Genomic DNA, 15,919 nt, shown 5'->3' with positions numbered 1-15,919 from the left:
GGTGCAAGACTTGAAATTTTAAATAAATATGGGGTAGTACTTAGTCTTCAACTTAGCAAATATTTGTAAAGATTTGGAATGTTTACGATTCAACTTATTTGCTTACTACGTCACCAATATTGTTTGAGATAATTGAGGAAGTAGTAATTATGTACTACATCAACTATTGTTCAGATATTCTTTTAAGTTCTAGAAGTGATGGAACCATGTGGTTTGAAAAAAACAAAACAGTAGGTGTTAATACTTTGTAGTTTTTATTATCTTTTAAACAGTTTTAATTTAGCTTTAATCGTAGCAAAGTTTTATAATAATAGTTAATTACAAGTATGCTTTTATTAATTCCTATTTAATAAGTTTAATGGTTCTATTAGTTACTGGTAAGTTTACATTATAGCTTGTAAGGGTGATATATATTAAGAGTATGGAGCGTTTTTATTATTAACTTTTAAATTATGAAATGATGTATTTCGCTCATAATTATTATATTATTCGTTAAATTAAATTCAATCGTGTTTGTTTTGGAGAGAACTGAAATAAAGTTTTCACTTTCCTTTATTATAGTAGTAACTATGGAAGATTGGTGGGATTATTATTTGTATGGACTTAAAAATTGACCGCTATTTAGTATATAATTTAGTTATTGTAGGTTTACTATCAATACCGATACAGATGTACATAGATTTATGTGTTTCTTGTTGTAGTTTAGTTTTAAAGTAAGTGTTCAATCCTGCCTATATTTAGATTGAATACTGTTGTAATAGGGTAAATGTGTTTGAAAGTTGTGGAGTCATTTTTGGTATGTTTGTTCCTAAACAGGACTTCTTTTAGTGGTGTTGACACCGCCGGATTGAATGGTACGGCCTAGGTGGCGAAACCATAATGATATCCGTGGGGCAGCTGATGAAGGAGGTATGTTGGATTGTTGGTATAGCTGTTTTTGTATATGCGGAATAGTGTTATCCTTTTGCTATGCGGAATAGTATATCCTTTTGATACACACACACACACACATTTTTTCCCCCATTTTTTCTATTTCCAGTCACTTCGACAATATAACTACACACGTACTGCTGGTGATTTCTTTTTCTTCTTTGGACTTTTCCCTTTCTCCTCTCTGACGAAGAGATATGCTCGAAACGTCAAAAACTGTCTCTTTTTACTGACCTCAAACTAATAATTCCTTGTGCACGTCCTCTTGTTACTTGTTATTGTTAATTTTATTGTTCGTTTATTTGATTTGATTACACACACACACACACACACACGCACATCACGTACACACACATGCACATGAATACACACACTCAAATACACGCACACATATAATATGCATATATACGTATAACTGTTGATTTGTGTATGTATGTATGAAAGTATCTATCTATCTATCTATCTATCTATCTATCTATCTATCTATCTATCTATCTATCTATCTATCTATCTATCTGTCTGTCTGTCTGTCTGTCTGTCTGTCTGTCTGTCTATTTTTATATGTATATGAATAGATACACACATAGTTGATAATACATTCACAAGTACATGAACACGCCACACACATTTGCAACAATGTGAGTCTCATATGTAATGAATGAACAATAATATTACCTGAATGAAATCCCGACAGCTGTTATTTAAACTGTGACCGTTAAATTGATGTATGGTCAATTGAACGATATAGCCATCTTTAGCTTCCAATAGCCAAATACAGAAGCTGTCTTTTGGGTAGTTGCCAGGGTAACCCGGAGTCGTAAGATTTCCTGGTGAATAGACACGGATTTTGCCACCACATTCTAAAAATAATGCAAAAGGAATATATCTATGTACATATATATATATACATGCATACATACATACATACATGCATACATACATACATACATACATACATACATACATATATATATATATATATATATATATATATATATATATATATATATATATATAATATATATATATACACACATATATATATGTATATGTGTGTATATATGCACACACACATACATAGATGCATACACACACACTCACACATATGAAACGATAATAGTAGCAAAAGCAAGAAAGATTTTGAGTGACAGAAAGAATTAAGCAGTGAGTGAGATAGAGAGAAAAGGGAAAAAAGAGAGAGAAAGGAAGTGAGTGTGTGAGTGTGTATATGTGCATGTGTGTGCGTGTGTGTGTGCGTGTGTATAGAGACCGTGAGAGAGAGAGAGAGAGAGAGAGAGAGAAAGAGAAAGAGAGAATGAAAATGCGATGTAATCAGACATGTAGGCAGATAGATATATGTATAGAAGGTAAGTTAGATAAATGGGAATTGAGAAAGAGGTAAGAGATGATGTGAAAGACAAGGTATTTAGAAAAAATGGTAGTCTGAAGGAAAGAGAAAAATAAAGACCTGAAAGTAAGGAAGGTGGGCGGATTATGGGAATATTCACGGACTGAGAAATGACAGACGGGAAACCATGAGAGGTTAAATAAAATGGCTATATTCCAAATGAAAAACACCAGACACACCAGCAACGCATTTTATTTTTAAACATGAAACTCACTTTCTAAATTAGAAGCAATGTCAAACGACAGACGCTACATGGGCAAATTAAAAAAAAAAGTAAATAAGACAAAGCAAAACAAAAAGAAAAATATTAAAAGAACTCAAGTCTAGACCCATTGCAAGAACCCGCCTCCAAATAAAAATATTCATAAAACGGAGTATGTTGGTGTGAGATTATCTTGACCAGCTTCATTGAAAATTATTACACATATTACAAGATATACATTTAAAATCTTAAAGTCCCATATTTACTTGCATATTACTTTATTTACAACACATAAACTTAAAAAAGCATTTGATCATTTATACAAATACTACATCTCATAGACTCAAATTAATTTTTCACAGTAATCATACGTCTCGAATTAAAATTAAATCCCAATACATACACTTCTGTTTCATAGACTCAAATACTGCAACAATTAAACTCCTGTTGACCCTGTTGTGCGACCCACATTAAAATATTGTAACCATGTCTTGGAGATTGTAGTCGTCATGCGTGCATACAAAACACAAGCCATTTCTAGTTTCTACATGATCGCTCGTTCAGGTAGAAATAGCAATAGTATCACCTTCAAATTTCATCCTATCTTCTTAAAAAGAAAATGATATATTGGATGACGTAATTGTCGATGTATTATGCACGAAAATGGCAGGACGGTTAGAGCTAGAATGTCTTTCATTATTGGCTGGTTCCACCAGATCAGACCCCGGTTAAACAACAATATCAAAACACATATATATACACACACACAAGCAATATCTTGATTAAATTTATAATTTGCCACTAACAGTACAATGACTGATATATTTTATTCCACTTATATATTTTTTTGTAGTTATTGGTAAGGTTCCTGTTCTACTAATGTCTGTAACTGTGACTAATTCAATGCACTCGTTTCCTCGAGTCATCCCTCTTGTTACATACACCTAACACCGTATTTAACATTTCATTCAACCCTTTATCCTCAGAATTGCAAGTCTCTGGGTCTTCCTCCTTGCTCATGTTTTTCCTGTAAACATCGACCAACAAACTGAACATCAGCCGATTCTACTCTATCAGATTTGAAGGACTGAAAGATCTCTGGGCAGAGTAAATCTTTAAAATAATGGATGAGTGTCGGTATAAGTTTAAAGAAAGTATATAAATACAGTTCTATATATTAGAGATGAGAAATTATGTACTTTATTTACATTAGGATCAACACCACTAAAACCAACCTTCCGTCGCAATCACTTTCCGCTGAAAACACCTCAGAACTTTTTGTGTTTGAGCCTCGTAGTCTTGTTCTACAATGAGAATTCCTGTGTCCCAACTTGTTTTTAAACGGACAATCCTTTTTGTAGTGTAGGCCCCTACAGCCATAACACGGATTGGGACCTGACACTTTTTTGGTTGTGCTTCTCGGGACGAAATATTTGCATGTTTGCAGTCTTTATTTTGTATTTTTATCACAGCATGTTTGAGATTTATTATAGCCTGACATTCATCTGCAATAGTCTGTAGAGATAAATTCTGGTTCGCTGGCTCCATTTTCGACAGAATCCTTGCCTGAATTTCTCTCTTTGCAAGTGCTATATGTCCTTGCACGAAGGTGAGTGATTTGAACATATCCTGAGTGAGACCCTGGAGTTTGAAATGCAGTTGACTACTCCGGCGAAAGGGATAAAATCGTCCCCCTCCTTATTTGTTAAGTTTCAACACTCCATTCTGGTGTTGAATAACGAACTTCTATCAAAAGATTTTTGAAAGTAGTTCCTCGGTTTCTTGGAAAGCAATCTCACTCGACTTTTTGGGCAGAATAAAGTTACAGTAACGCTCATGTTCGGCAGGAGCTACCTTGCGTAGTAAAAACCTTAATTTCTGCTCCCCCGACCATAACTGGCACTAGTTATTAAAAATTTCCTCGTATCTTCTATAATTTCTTTATCAACCATGAGGTTGAGAAAAAGAGGGGACGATACGAGGACAGACAAAACAAACACTGGGGTCAGGGTATCGAATGAGACGAAACGTATGACTAAACAAACAATTAAAATATATACAATTAGGTAGGAAGAGAGAGAGAGAGAGAGAGAGAGAGAGAGAGAGAGAGAGAGAGAGAGAGAGAGAGAGAGAGAAGTGAAGATTTCGGTGTGGACTATCTGAAACTTACTGTCTGTCTGTCTGCCTCTCTCTCTAGGTATGTGTTTGTGTATGTGTGTGCATATATGTGTATGTTTGTACGTATATGATTGTACGTGTTGCTGTTTTGAATTCCTTTCTGCAACTGACCTTAAACTGCTATTAAAGGCTCAACCACATTACCCCCTCCCCACCACTTTTGTTTTAAGCCATTTTAACTGCAGCCATACACCAAAAAAACGTCCCATCCTCTCACCCCATTGTGCTGCTGCTGTCCTAAGACCCGAAAAATATGGTACAGTTCTTGTATTCTTCTGTGTATGTGTGTTCGCACAAGGTGTTGCCATCGCAGTAGTTGTTGTTATTGCCATTGTTGGCACCGCCGCTACTACTGTCGTTGTTAATTGTGTTTTATTATTATCATCATCATCATCATCATCATCACACTAGTGTATGCTAATTTAGTTAGCAAGTTTTTCATCTTGAGGTTTGGTGATGACAAATTTCTTGAAATCTCAAGAATCTTTCTTAGAACTCTTGCAGAATATAGAATGGTACTTCTCTGCAGGTTGACAAAGCGAGTTTCAATTCCAATTTCTTTCAGTCTTTTAGTTCGCATTTTAGATGTTGTGGCAAGTGCACTTATTACTAAAGGAACAATTGTTGTCTTGGTTTTCCACCGTCTCCTCAGCTCTCTGGGTAGATCCCGATATTTCTCAATTTATTATTATTATTATTATTCAGTAGTTTTATTTTTATAGCGTGCTTTCACTTCACTACCGAGCGCAGCTCTGTGTGCCTTGGGTATGTGCTGTGATTTGTTGTGATGCTCTGATGGTTATTGTATAGAAAGTGTTCTGCGTAGGATGTGTGCAGTGCCTAGTAGTGCAATTTTCTGTATGTTATATGTGTTTGTAAGTCCTGGTGTTTTTGTTATGTATTTGTCTGAATATTTTTTTATCATGCCTAATGCACCTACTATGATAGGAATTGTTTCTGTTTTCAGATTCCACATTCTAGTTACCTCTATTTCCAGGTCTTTGTATTTTGAGAGTTTCTCCATTCTTTTAGAGACACGTTGTCATCTGCCGGTAGTGATACATCAATTAGAAAGCATTTTTTTTCTTCATGATCTCTGACAACTATATCTGGTCTGTTGGCCTTAATTTCTCTATCTGTGTGTATCGGCATATCCCAGAGTATGGTTGCTTTCTCGTTTTCTGTGACCTTTTCTGGTGTGTGCCTATACCATCTTTTTTCTGTTGTTATTCCATAATGTTGGCATAGCTTCCAATGTATGTAGGTTCCAACTCTGTCATGTCTGTGAATATATTCCTTCTTAGCCAGGACTGGGCAGCCAGAGATAATATGATTTATTGTTTCTTGTCCATCTCCACATATTCTGCAGTTACTTGTTATTTCTTTTCATTACATGTTTTTGGTAATTTCTGGTGGGGAGGCTTTGGTCTTGTGCTGCAATTAAAAATCCCTCTGTTTCTGCTTTGAGTCCTGAGCTTCTCAACCATTGCTGGGATTTTTCTTTGTCTATTTCTTTTGCGTTTAGTTTAGTCCAGTATTTACCACGAAGGGGCTTTTCTTGCCATCGTTTTATCATGGTTCGTTGCTGTTCTATTTTTAGTTTGGATTTCATTTGTTTTATAGCTTTTGTTGTTTCTTCATTTTCTTCTTCTTCTTCTTCTTCTTCATGTTTATTAGGTAGTATGATTTCTTGTTTGTATTTGTCAGCTTCCTTAAATACTGAGAACAGTTTTTTGTTTTGCTCGTGTTTTGCCGCTATCTGGATCAGTTTTCCTTCCTTCTGAAGTAGATATTTTTGCAGTCCTATGGTGGTTATTTTATAGTAGTTTTCCAGCTGTATAAGGCCTCTACCACCTTCTATACGTTGTATATATAGTCTTTCTATGTCAGATTTTGGGTGATGCATCCTAGATCCTGTCATTATTTTTCTTGTTTTCCTATCTATTTTGGTCAGTTCATTCGTGTCCAGTTAAGGATATTGTAGCTGTAACTTATAACTGGGACAGCTAAAGTGTTGATACCTATTATCTTGTTTTTAGCATTGAGCTCTGTTTTTAGTATTGATCTAACTCGTCTATAATATTCTTTTTTTATTTTCTCTTTCATTTGTGTGTGTTGTGTCTTATCTAGTTCATGGATTCCTAAGTATTTGTAAGTTTGGCTTTGGTCTAATTATTTCATTGGTTTTATCTAGTGTGATGTTGTTACTCTTAACTAGTTTTCCTCTTTTCATGGTTACTTTGGCGCATTTTTCTAATCCAAATTTCATATCTATTTCTTTGGTAAATCCATGAACTGTCTTTAATAGTGTTTCCAGCTGTTTGTCATTTGCAGCGTATAGTTTTAGGTCATCCATATATAAAAGGTGGCTGATCGTTTTGCCGTAACATTTATATCCGCATCCAGTTCTGTTTAGTATATCAGATAGAGGTGACAGTGCCAAGCAGAAAAGGAGTGGAGAGCGCGTGTCTCCCTGGAATATTCCTCTTCTAATGGGGATGTCTTTGGTTTTCATGAGTCCCTCTTTTGTTTGGAGGTGTAGGACTGTTTGCCATTTATTCATAGAGTGCTCTATGAATTTTATGATTGTTGGTGCTACTTTGTTAATGGCTAGTGTTTCGAGGATCCATGTGTGGGGGATGCTATCAAACGCCTTTTTGTAGTCAATCCAGGCCTTTCTTCTTTCTGTGGCTGTCTTCAGTTATGGCTTTATTAATCATTAGTTGATCTTTACAGCCATATGAGCCTTTGCGGCATCCTTTCTGCTCTTCTGGGAACAGTTTGTTTTCGTCCAGGTGCTTGTTCAGCCTTTGCGATATCACTGCAGTAAATGCCTTGAACATAGTAGGGAGGCAGGTTATTGGTCTGTAGTTTTCTGGTTTTTCTGTTTCATTTGATTTGGGAATTAAGATGGTTTTCCCCTTCGTGAGCCATTCAGGCATTGCCTCTGGCTCTGCTAGTATGTTGTTAAAGTTTTCAGCCAGCTTTTTGTGCATTCCTGTTAGATATTTCAACCAGAAGTTGGGGATCTTGTCATGCCCAGGTGCCTTCCAGTTGCTTAGTCTTTGCAGTGGGTGACCTCTTCAGTTGTTATGGGGGTCCAAAGTTGCTCAGATGCCGAGTTTGTTATTTTAATACTCCTTTTTTTTGGTTGTTCGTTCGCCGACCATATTTCTCTCCAGAATTCTTCCAATTCTTCTGCCGTCGGTGCTGCAGTGACTTCTATTTTATTTTGCCCAGTTCTTGGTAGAACTTTTTGGGGTTGGAGTTGAACTTTTGTTTTGTTCAAAGAAGCGTTGGCGTTTCTCGTACCGGCGGATCCTTTGTGCTTTGGCAAGGATATCTTGCTTCAGCTTTTCTTTTATCTCAGGCAAATCTTTCTCTGTGATGTTATATTTGCGGAGTATTTTTGTTCTCTTTTTGTTGCTCAGTAGCGTTGATTGTTTGCTGATTTCATTAAGAATCGACAGGTCTTTTCTAATTTTTTTATTTTGTTTTGGATGTTATTTATCCACAGGGTTTGTTTTGGTGGTGGTACTCCTGTTTGGGCGGGTTTGGGTGAGTATCCAGCTTCTTTTGTGGCTGCAGTGGCTGCTGCGTATATTAAGTCATTTAGCTCAGAGATATCACTTTTTTTTTTTTTTTTGTTTCAGTGGCAGTCATTTACCTCAGTGATATCACTTTTTTTTGTTTCAGTGGCTTATTATTATTATTATTATTATTATTATTATTATTATTATTATTATTATAAGGCGGCGAGCTGGCAGAAACGTTTGCTTAGCAGTATTTCGCCTGTTTTTACGTTCTGAGTTTAAATTCCGCCGAGGTCGACTTTGCCTTTGATCCTTTCGGGGTCGATAAATTATGTACCAGTTGCGTACTGGGGTCGATCTAACCGACTGGCTCAGCTCTCCAAAATTTCGGGCCTTGTGCCTAGAGTAGAAAAGAACTTATTATTATTAATATTATTGAAAAGTTGGCAAAATGTTTTGCGGCATTTCGTCCGTCCTTACGCTCTGAGTTCAAATTCCGTCGGGGTCGACTTTACTGTTCATCGTTCGGCTTCGATAAAATAAGTATCAGTTATGGAGTTGATGTAATCGACTTAGTCCCTTCCTCCGAAATTGCTGGCCTTGTGCCAAAATTTGAAACCATTATTGTTGTTGTTGTTTTGTACTTAACGGATGACATATGCCAATCTAAATTTCTTCCAATTTTACTTCAAAGAAGTTTGCAGGTAGTTTTCTTCTTGTGGATGTTGTATAGAAGGATATAGATGTAAAAGAATATACGGATATAAATGGATATAATACACTTTCGCTGAAAATTACAAACCAAGAATTTAATTACCTTCTTTTAATAAATTTCTAATATTTAATTAAATAAATTATCATTTTAGATTTCTTGTCAAAGCTAGCCGAAATGATCAATTTTGGATATTCAAATGTTTGTAATGCGTCATCTTAGTGATATTGAATCAAAAGTTGTTATATTTAAAATCGAGCATCCCATTTGAAGTTTGATTAAATGCCGTGGAATCTTTACCAACATCTTTTAATGAAATTAATTTGCATTAATCAGTGGCTGTTGTATCAAGATTGGAAAATTAGAAATGACTAAGTTGGGAGATACGGAATATTGGAAGAAGAGAATATTCAAATGTTAACTATCAGAGTGTCAGTTTTACTGTTAGAAGTTATTTTAACAGCTTTTTCTGAAAAAGGATTTGGCAACCAATATCTGATTACATGTCACCCTGGACAATCAAGATGAATTGTAGTCATCATGTGTAAGTAATCTAGAGACTGAAATGATAAATTACTGTATCATCTAAACCAGTGCTTCTCAAACTATCTGATGTGGTGTACCGGCAGTTTTTTTCCCCATGTGCCAGGGACCGGTAATATTTCTTAGTAATATTAATTTATACCGGAAACAATATATATAATGAATATAATAAAAGTTGACAATTTTTTTTATCTTATATTATTTTGTAAACAAATAATACAATATTACATAAGCATTTTATAATGTTTCTTTCTTTTCTGGAAACTCGCCGTGTACTGGCACCTGATGGCTTGCGGACCGGCACCGGTCAGCGGACCACCACTGATCTGAACTACTATTGAGTTTTTTGAGAAATTGCTACTTGTTCTGACTGATGCTTGTAATAATAATTCTATAGATATCAGAAAAACAGGGGTTCATGGAGAAAGAGCTTGAAATCCTGTGCATGGTGGGTCGGCCGGCTAGAAATAGCAATTAAATTGCCCTCAAATTACGCCTTACTGTTTTAAAAAGGACACATTTGATAATGTACAAACAGCCTTAATAAAAGATGGGTTGGCCATGGCTGGGTTATCTTAAGGATAGGCCTGCTGAATTAAGGATGACTTTGAACTAAACAATCTTTTTCTTATCAGGTGAAGTGATTACACTTGATTTGATAGAAATAGCAACCAAATTATATGCTGCCTTTTTAAAAAGGACACATTGATTAATGTGGTCATGGCTAAAATTTCATTAATCCTAGTTCTGTCCGATCAGAACCGACTTCTGTCTAAACTATAGAAATACAATGAAACCAATGTTGAATGCCATTCAAAGACTCAACTGCTTCGATGTATGCACAAGCACCACTTTAAAAGTTGAATAAATTTTGACCTTTCAATAAATAATAATATGGTTTCTAATTCAGGACAAATACAGCAGTTTTGAGGGAGGGTTACGGTCAGTAGATACCAACAATGCCAGTACTTCACTGATACTTTATTTTATCGACTCCAAAAAGGATGAAAGGTAAAGCTGAGATCTCGGTGGGACTGTTTCAATATACAAAAGTGAATATTTGATGACAACTCTAAATAAATCAACACCGAACGTATTTGCAACTGTTGCAATGAGAAGTGAAAGCAGATTTGACCTTCGTTACGTGCATACATAATATGTGTACGTATTGTATGTGTGTGGGTATGTGTGTGTGTGTGTGTGTGTGTGTGTGTGTGTGTGTGTGTGTGTGTGTGTGCGGGCTAATTTTTTTATGGAATATGTATCAAAAGGTTTAAAGAAACAAACAATTAACCGTAACTTAGAAACTCAATATAAAAATGATATGAATTACGAAAAAACTATTTCACTTACAAATTAATAAGTTTATATCGAGTAATATCATATTATATTAATAAAAGGATTTATTTATATAACCCTTGTACATACGTTTTCATAATAGCCGCATATTTTTATGTATTTATTTTAAAAATATTTTTCAATCTTCTATTATGGAAACATATGTACAAGAGTTATATAAATAATCCATTTATTAATATAATAATTTTGTTAATACAAACTTGTTACCAGTTCAAATATGCTTGACAGGTCTCTATTATTTTATTTCCGGTAACAGGAATATCAGAAAGACCTGTCTCAACTCCAGACTATGGTAAAATGCACTTGGCCAAAATATCACGTAGTGAGATTGAACCCAGGTCCATATGGTTTAATCCGAACTTCTTAACCTTTCGCCGATGCTGTACACACACACACACACACACACACACACGCACGCACGCACGCACACACACACACAAACACACACTGACTCTTTTCAATATCTTGGAAATGATTTCGTCTGTCTTTATGTTCTGAGTTCAACTTTGTCGACTTTGCCTTTCATCTTTTCGGGGTCGATAAATTAAGTAGCAGTTGCGTACTGGGGCCGATTTAATCGACTGGCCCCTCCCCCAAAGTTTCGAGCCTTGTGCCTAGAGTAGAAAATAATATTTGGGAAATTATTTTGATAGAAGGAAGTAGTTTGCATGCAAGTCGCTAACATAGTTGATGTGATATTTCACAGTTATATCCTTATATCATTAAGAGAATGTCTCTTAGAGTTTGTGAAACAATGTATTGGATTAAAGAAGATGAGGATTAGCTGTTATTTGAATTCAAATTGACTGGATTGACAACATGTGTGAAAATAACGATTGAATCAGAGGGAAAGATAGACTAGAACCGAGAAGATTCGTAACAGAAAAAAAAGAGGAGAGGGAAGAATACAAGGGTGATTGAATGCAAAGAGGAGGGAAAGAAGGGAAACGGCAAATATAATGAAAATGTGGTCGACGGAAGGGAGAGCCAAAATGAAGGAATAGATGTGAAGAATTGTGGTAAATAAAGAGCAAAATACAAGGAAAGGGGTGTGGTGGTAAAGAATATAAGATTAGGACATTGTAAATGAGAGATTGAAGAGGAGAGAAATGAAATGAAACTGAAGGAAGGCAAAGTCGAATAAAGGAAAAATGGATTGGAAGGTGAGAGAATGGCTGGGTGGAGTGAAGTTACAAATAAGAGAGAATCAATGTGGAAGCCAATAATGAATAAGGAAAGAAAAGGATGAAAGAGGAAATAAGACTTTAAAAGGAAGACATCAAGATGAAGGATAGAGACAGGGGCAGCAGGATAGAAAGACGGAATGAAGAAGGGAAGTAAAGAAAAGGCACTCAAAGAAGGACATATCGATAAGAATATAGATCGTTATACTTGCAAATACTTGTTCAATATTTCACGGGGAAATTAACATATTTAATTGATTCTAATTTGTTTAACATAGGCTCCCTTTCATCTTCTTACTGGTAATGTCGTAACTTAGAATGATAATGATAATGATGATGAAGAGGAGGATGAGGTGCAGAAGGATAAGGATGAAGGGGAAGAAGTTCGTAGCACTGGGTATAGTGGTGCCGATGATAGTGATGAAAATAATGATGGTAAGGTGGTTGAGGAGGAGGAAAAGAAGGGGTGGAGGAGGAGATTGGCAGTATTGGTTGTAGTGGTGGGAGTGATAGAAATGATAATGATGATGGTGATGATGGTGGGGATGATTGAGAGGCGGCGGAGAAGTTGATAGCAGCTGATGAGGAGATTAGTAGTGGTTGTTATGGGCGATGATGGTGATGATGAAGGAGGAAGCGGTATGGATGGTAAAAGAGACTGGTGTTATTGGATGCAGTGGTAGTGGTGAGGATAAAATGGTGATGAGGTTAGTAAAACTCACGTGGTAATTGCAAGTGTTGATATCACTCTTGATGTCAATGTTTTAGTTGTATTTTTGCATGTTTGATGTGACTCAAGTTACGTGATTGAAAACTGTTAACTATGATCTTAGTAATATTGTTTTCCTTGCCTTTCATCTTTCCGGAGGTCGATATAATAAAGTACCAATAAAGTACCAATAAACCACTGTGATCAATATAATCGACCTTACCACTCACCCAAACTTGAGACTTTGTGCCCATGCTAGAAAATGGCGAGCTGAAAGTATCATTCAGTCATCGGAGAAAAAAACGCTGGTGTGCTATTTTATCCAGCTTTTATCATTTATCTTTTACATCTTTTAGTCATTAGCCATGCTGCAGCACCACCTTGAAGAATTTTTAGTCAAATTAATCGACCCCAATACTTATTTTTGTTAAGCCTGGCACTTATTCTATTAGTGTCTTTTGCGAATTGCTAAGTTACCAACAGCGGTCATCAAGCAGTGGTGAGGGCAAACATACAGACACAAAGACACACGCGTAGATACATACATACATACATACATACATAAACGACGAGCTTCTTTCAGTTTCCGTTTACCAAATTCACTCACAAGGCTTTGGTCGACCCGAGGCTATAGTAGACACTTGCCCAAGGGCCCGAATCCAGAACCATGTGGCTGCGAAGCAAGCTTCTTGAGTTCAAATCGTGCCTGAGTCAACTTTGCTTTTCGTCCTTTTAAGGTTGAATGAAAAAATAACAAAAAACAACACTCAATTACTAAGGTCGATTGCCTTCTCTTCTCAAAATTTCCAATCTTGTATATAATCAGAAAAAACTTATTGTTATTTGCAATGAAAGGATGCCTTTAACAGAGTCCTGGAAAATAAATTTTACCGCACCCATTCAAAATATGGCCTGTTTGGTTTTTTTTACTAATATATAACTTTAAGACAATTAGCCCGTTATCCTGCTTTTGCATTTTTGTATTCCCATGTTTCTTCATGTCTTTATTTTTACAAAACATTGTTTATGAGTGATTTAAGACGGTTCACTCTTGTTAACATTCTCTCTTTCATTTGTATTTATTTTACTTTATCTCAATTGTGTTTGCCAAAATTTAAGTTCTTGCATTTACAACTGTATCTGCCCACTCAATTTCAGTTATCAATATCCCCGCTCATCGTCATGGAGGCGGAGATGGCTATCGGTAAGTGCGAACTCCGAGAGTCGGAATGGCTGTTCCAATGCATCTCCCTCGCCATTCTCCGGAACAATCTATTTTCTTGGGCTCTGTTAAAGACGTCCGTTCATCGCAAACAACGACGTTTTCTGATTATGTACAAGGTCAGCAATTTTGTGATGAGGAGGTAAGTCGATGTCATCATCATCCCCCTGGTCCAAAGGGAGCTCAAGAAACATGTGGGGTTTTCAGTATCATGCATGTCTTGATGACTCCAGAAGACTACAAAAATATCCTAGACTCTTATGCCATTGGTGGAGCAGAGATGACGGCATTCAGACTGATAGTTCAAGTTCGAAGCGTCGGTTGTTAAACGTGCGGGAATAAAAGTTACACGAAGGATTTTTCGCAGAAGAAAAGGAGAAGTAGACTAGGAAAAGGGACAGCGAATAATAGCAAAGGCGACAACAACAACTGTAAGTTTTGGGGACATCATGGATGTCACTGTCACACTAATCGAACACAAGGATAAACAGCGTAAGAAGTCATCTAGTCCACTGACCTACGGGAAACAGAGACAGCCAAAGATACAAAGTACCAAGACTTGGTTAGCTGCTGTGATGAACAATGCCATCACATCATCTTAGGAAATTAAAACTGTAGAGGTGTAAAAATTGTTGGGGACAAAAATTATAAAAAGGCACAAAGAAGAAATAACGAGTCCAGACCGAAGACAAGTAAAACATAAGCAAAAGAAAACTCAGAGTGCTTCAACTTTGCAGAGGTCCAAAAAAGGAAAACTGATGTGTTCGGTTTAATGTTAAAATCAAAACAAAACAGAATCAAAACAAAACAAATACAAAAACAAACAAATCAACTAATATCTATTAGAGGCCGAGTTGAGGGAGCTAGGCTCCACTTTCGATAATGACTACACAAGCAAACTTTTAGGGAACTGTAACCCAGAGTATTGAAAGCCCTTCATTGCCGAGTTGAAGTCAGAACAGAAGTGGAAAATGGTCAAACTCTAGGACAATTCAAGGATTACATGTCTATGTTCAAGTAATATGTGGGAAATTTCAAGTAATATCCGAGGAAATTAGATTTAGAGAAACATACTCGCATATATATATATATATATATATATATATATAATATATATATATATGTATATTGGTAAAAAGGGTAAGATAACAAAAGAAAGAAAGAGACCTCAATATTATGTAAATAGAGGAAATTTATCTGTAAAATAATATGTGACAATTATTCAATAGCCAAGATAAAACTCTGAGTTTCGGATACCGAGGTGGAAATCCACAACACCATCTCTTCGGTTGGCCAGATAACCGAAGAGACGGTGTTGTGGATTTCCATCTCGGCATCCGAAACTCAGAGTTTTATCTTGGCTATTGAATAATTGTCACATATTATTTTATATATATATATATATATATATATATATATATATACGTATGTATATATATATATATATATATATATATATTATATATATATATATATATATATATAATATTATATATTATATATATATATGCTGTGCATATGCGTGTGTGAATTTATGTAAATGTATGTGTGTGGATGGTGACTGTATGTATCTTTCTGTTTAATAAAGTTTGGCAAGATAATTTTGCTGATAATTTCCGAGACAAAAAATGATTTTTAGGTTCGACTTACGCATTATTACCGTTTCAGTCTTAGCTCGGGTTTAGGTAATTTGTATTGGCTGTTTTCTGCTTCCAAAGCTCTCAGTGGAAATATTTTGTGAGCATTGATTATGGGTTCAAATAAAAACTGATAATTAAACATTACAACAGTTGAATTTTTTTCAGAAGTTGATCCTTACGCTATTTTATCAATTTCCTTTTGACATAAGTTAGATATTAACTGGCAACTGACACCGGATATACATTATCTGTTCTTGTTTTCTTTACCCTAATTGAACTGTGTTTGGTCGTTATTATTT

The 15,919-nt window shown here is 35.6% G+C and overlaps 1 protein-coding gene across 1 annotated transcript in view; it reads right to left on the bottom strand.

The window, feature by feature from the left end:
- LOC115232499 overlaps nucleotides 1–15,919 on the bottom strand; it is a 331,678-nt gene that overhangs the window by 44,701 nt on the left and 271,058 nt on the right. The window contains exon 3 of the mRNA XM_029802401.2: nucleotides 1,606–1,790. Within this exon, the coding sequence (XP_029658261.1) occupies nucleotides 1,606–1,790 (185 nt within the window). The remainder of the gene's footprint in view (nucleotides 1–1,605; nucleotides 1,791–15,919) is intronic.

Source organism: Octopus sinensis, linkage group LG2, assembly GCF_006345805.1.
Source record: "Octopus sinensis linkage group LG2, ASM634580v1, whole genome shotgun sequence".
Taxonomy (NCBI): Eukaryota; Metazoa; Mollusca; class Cephalopoda; order Octopoda; family Octopodidae; genus Octopus; species Octopus sinensis.
This window is presented reverse-complemented; position numbering and strand designations above follow the sequence as displayed.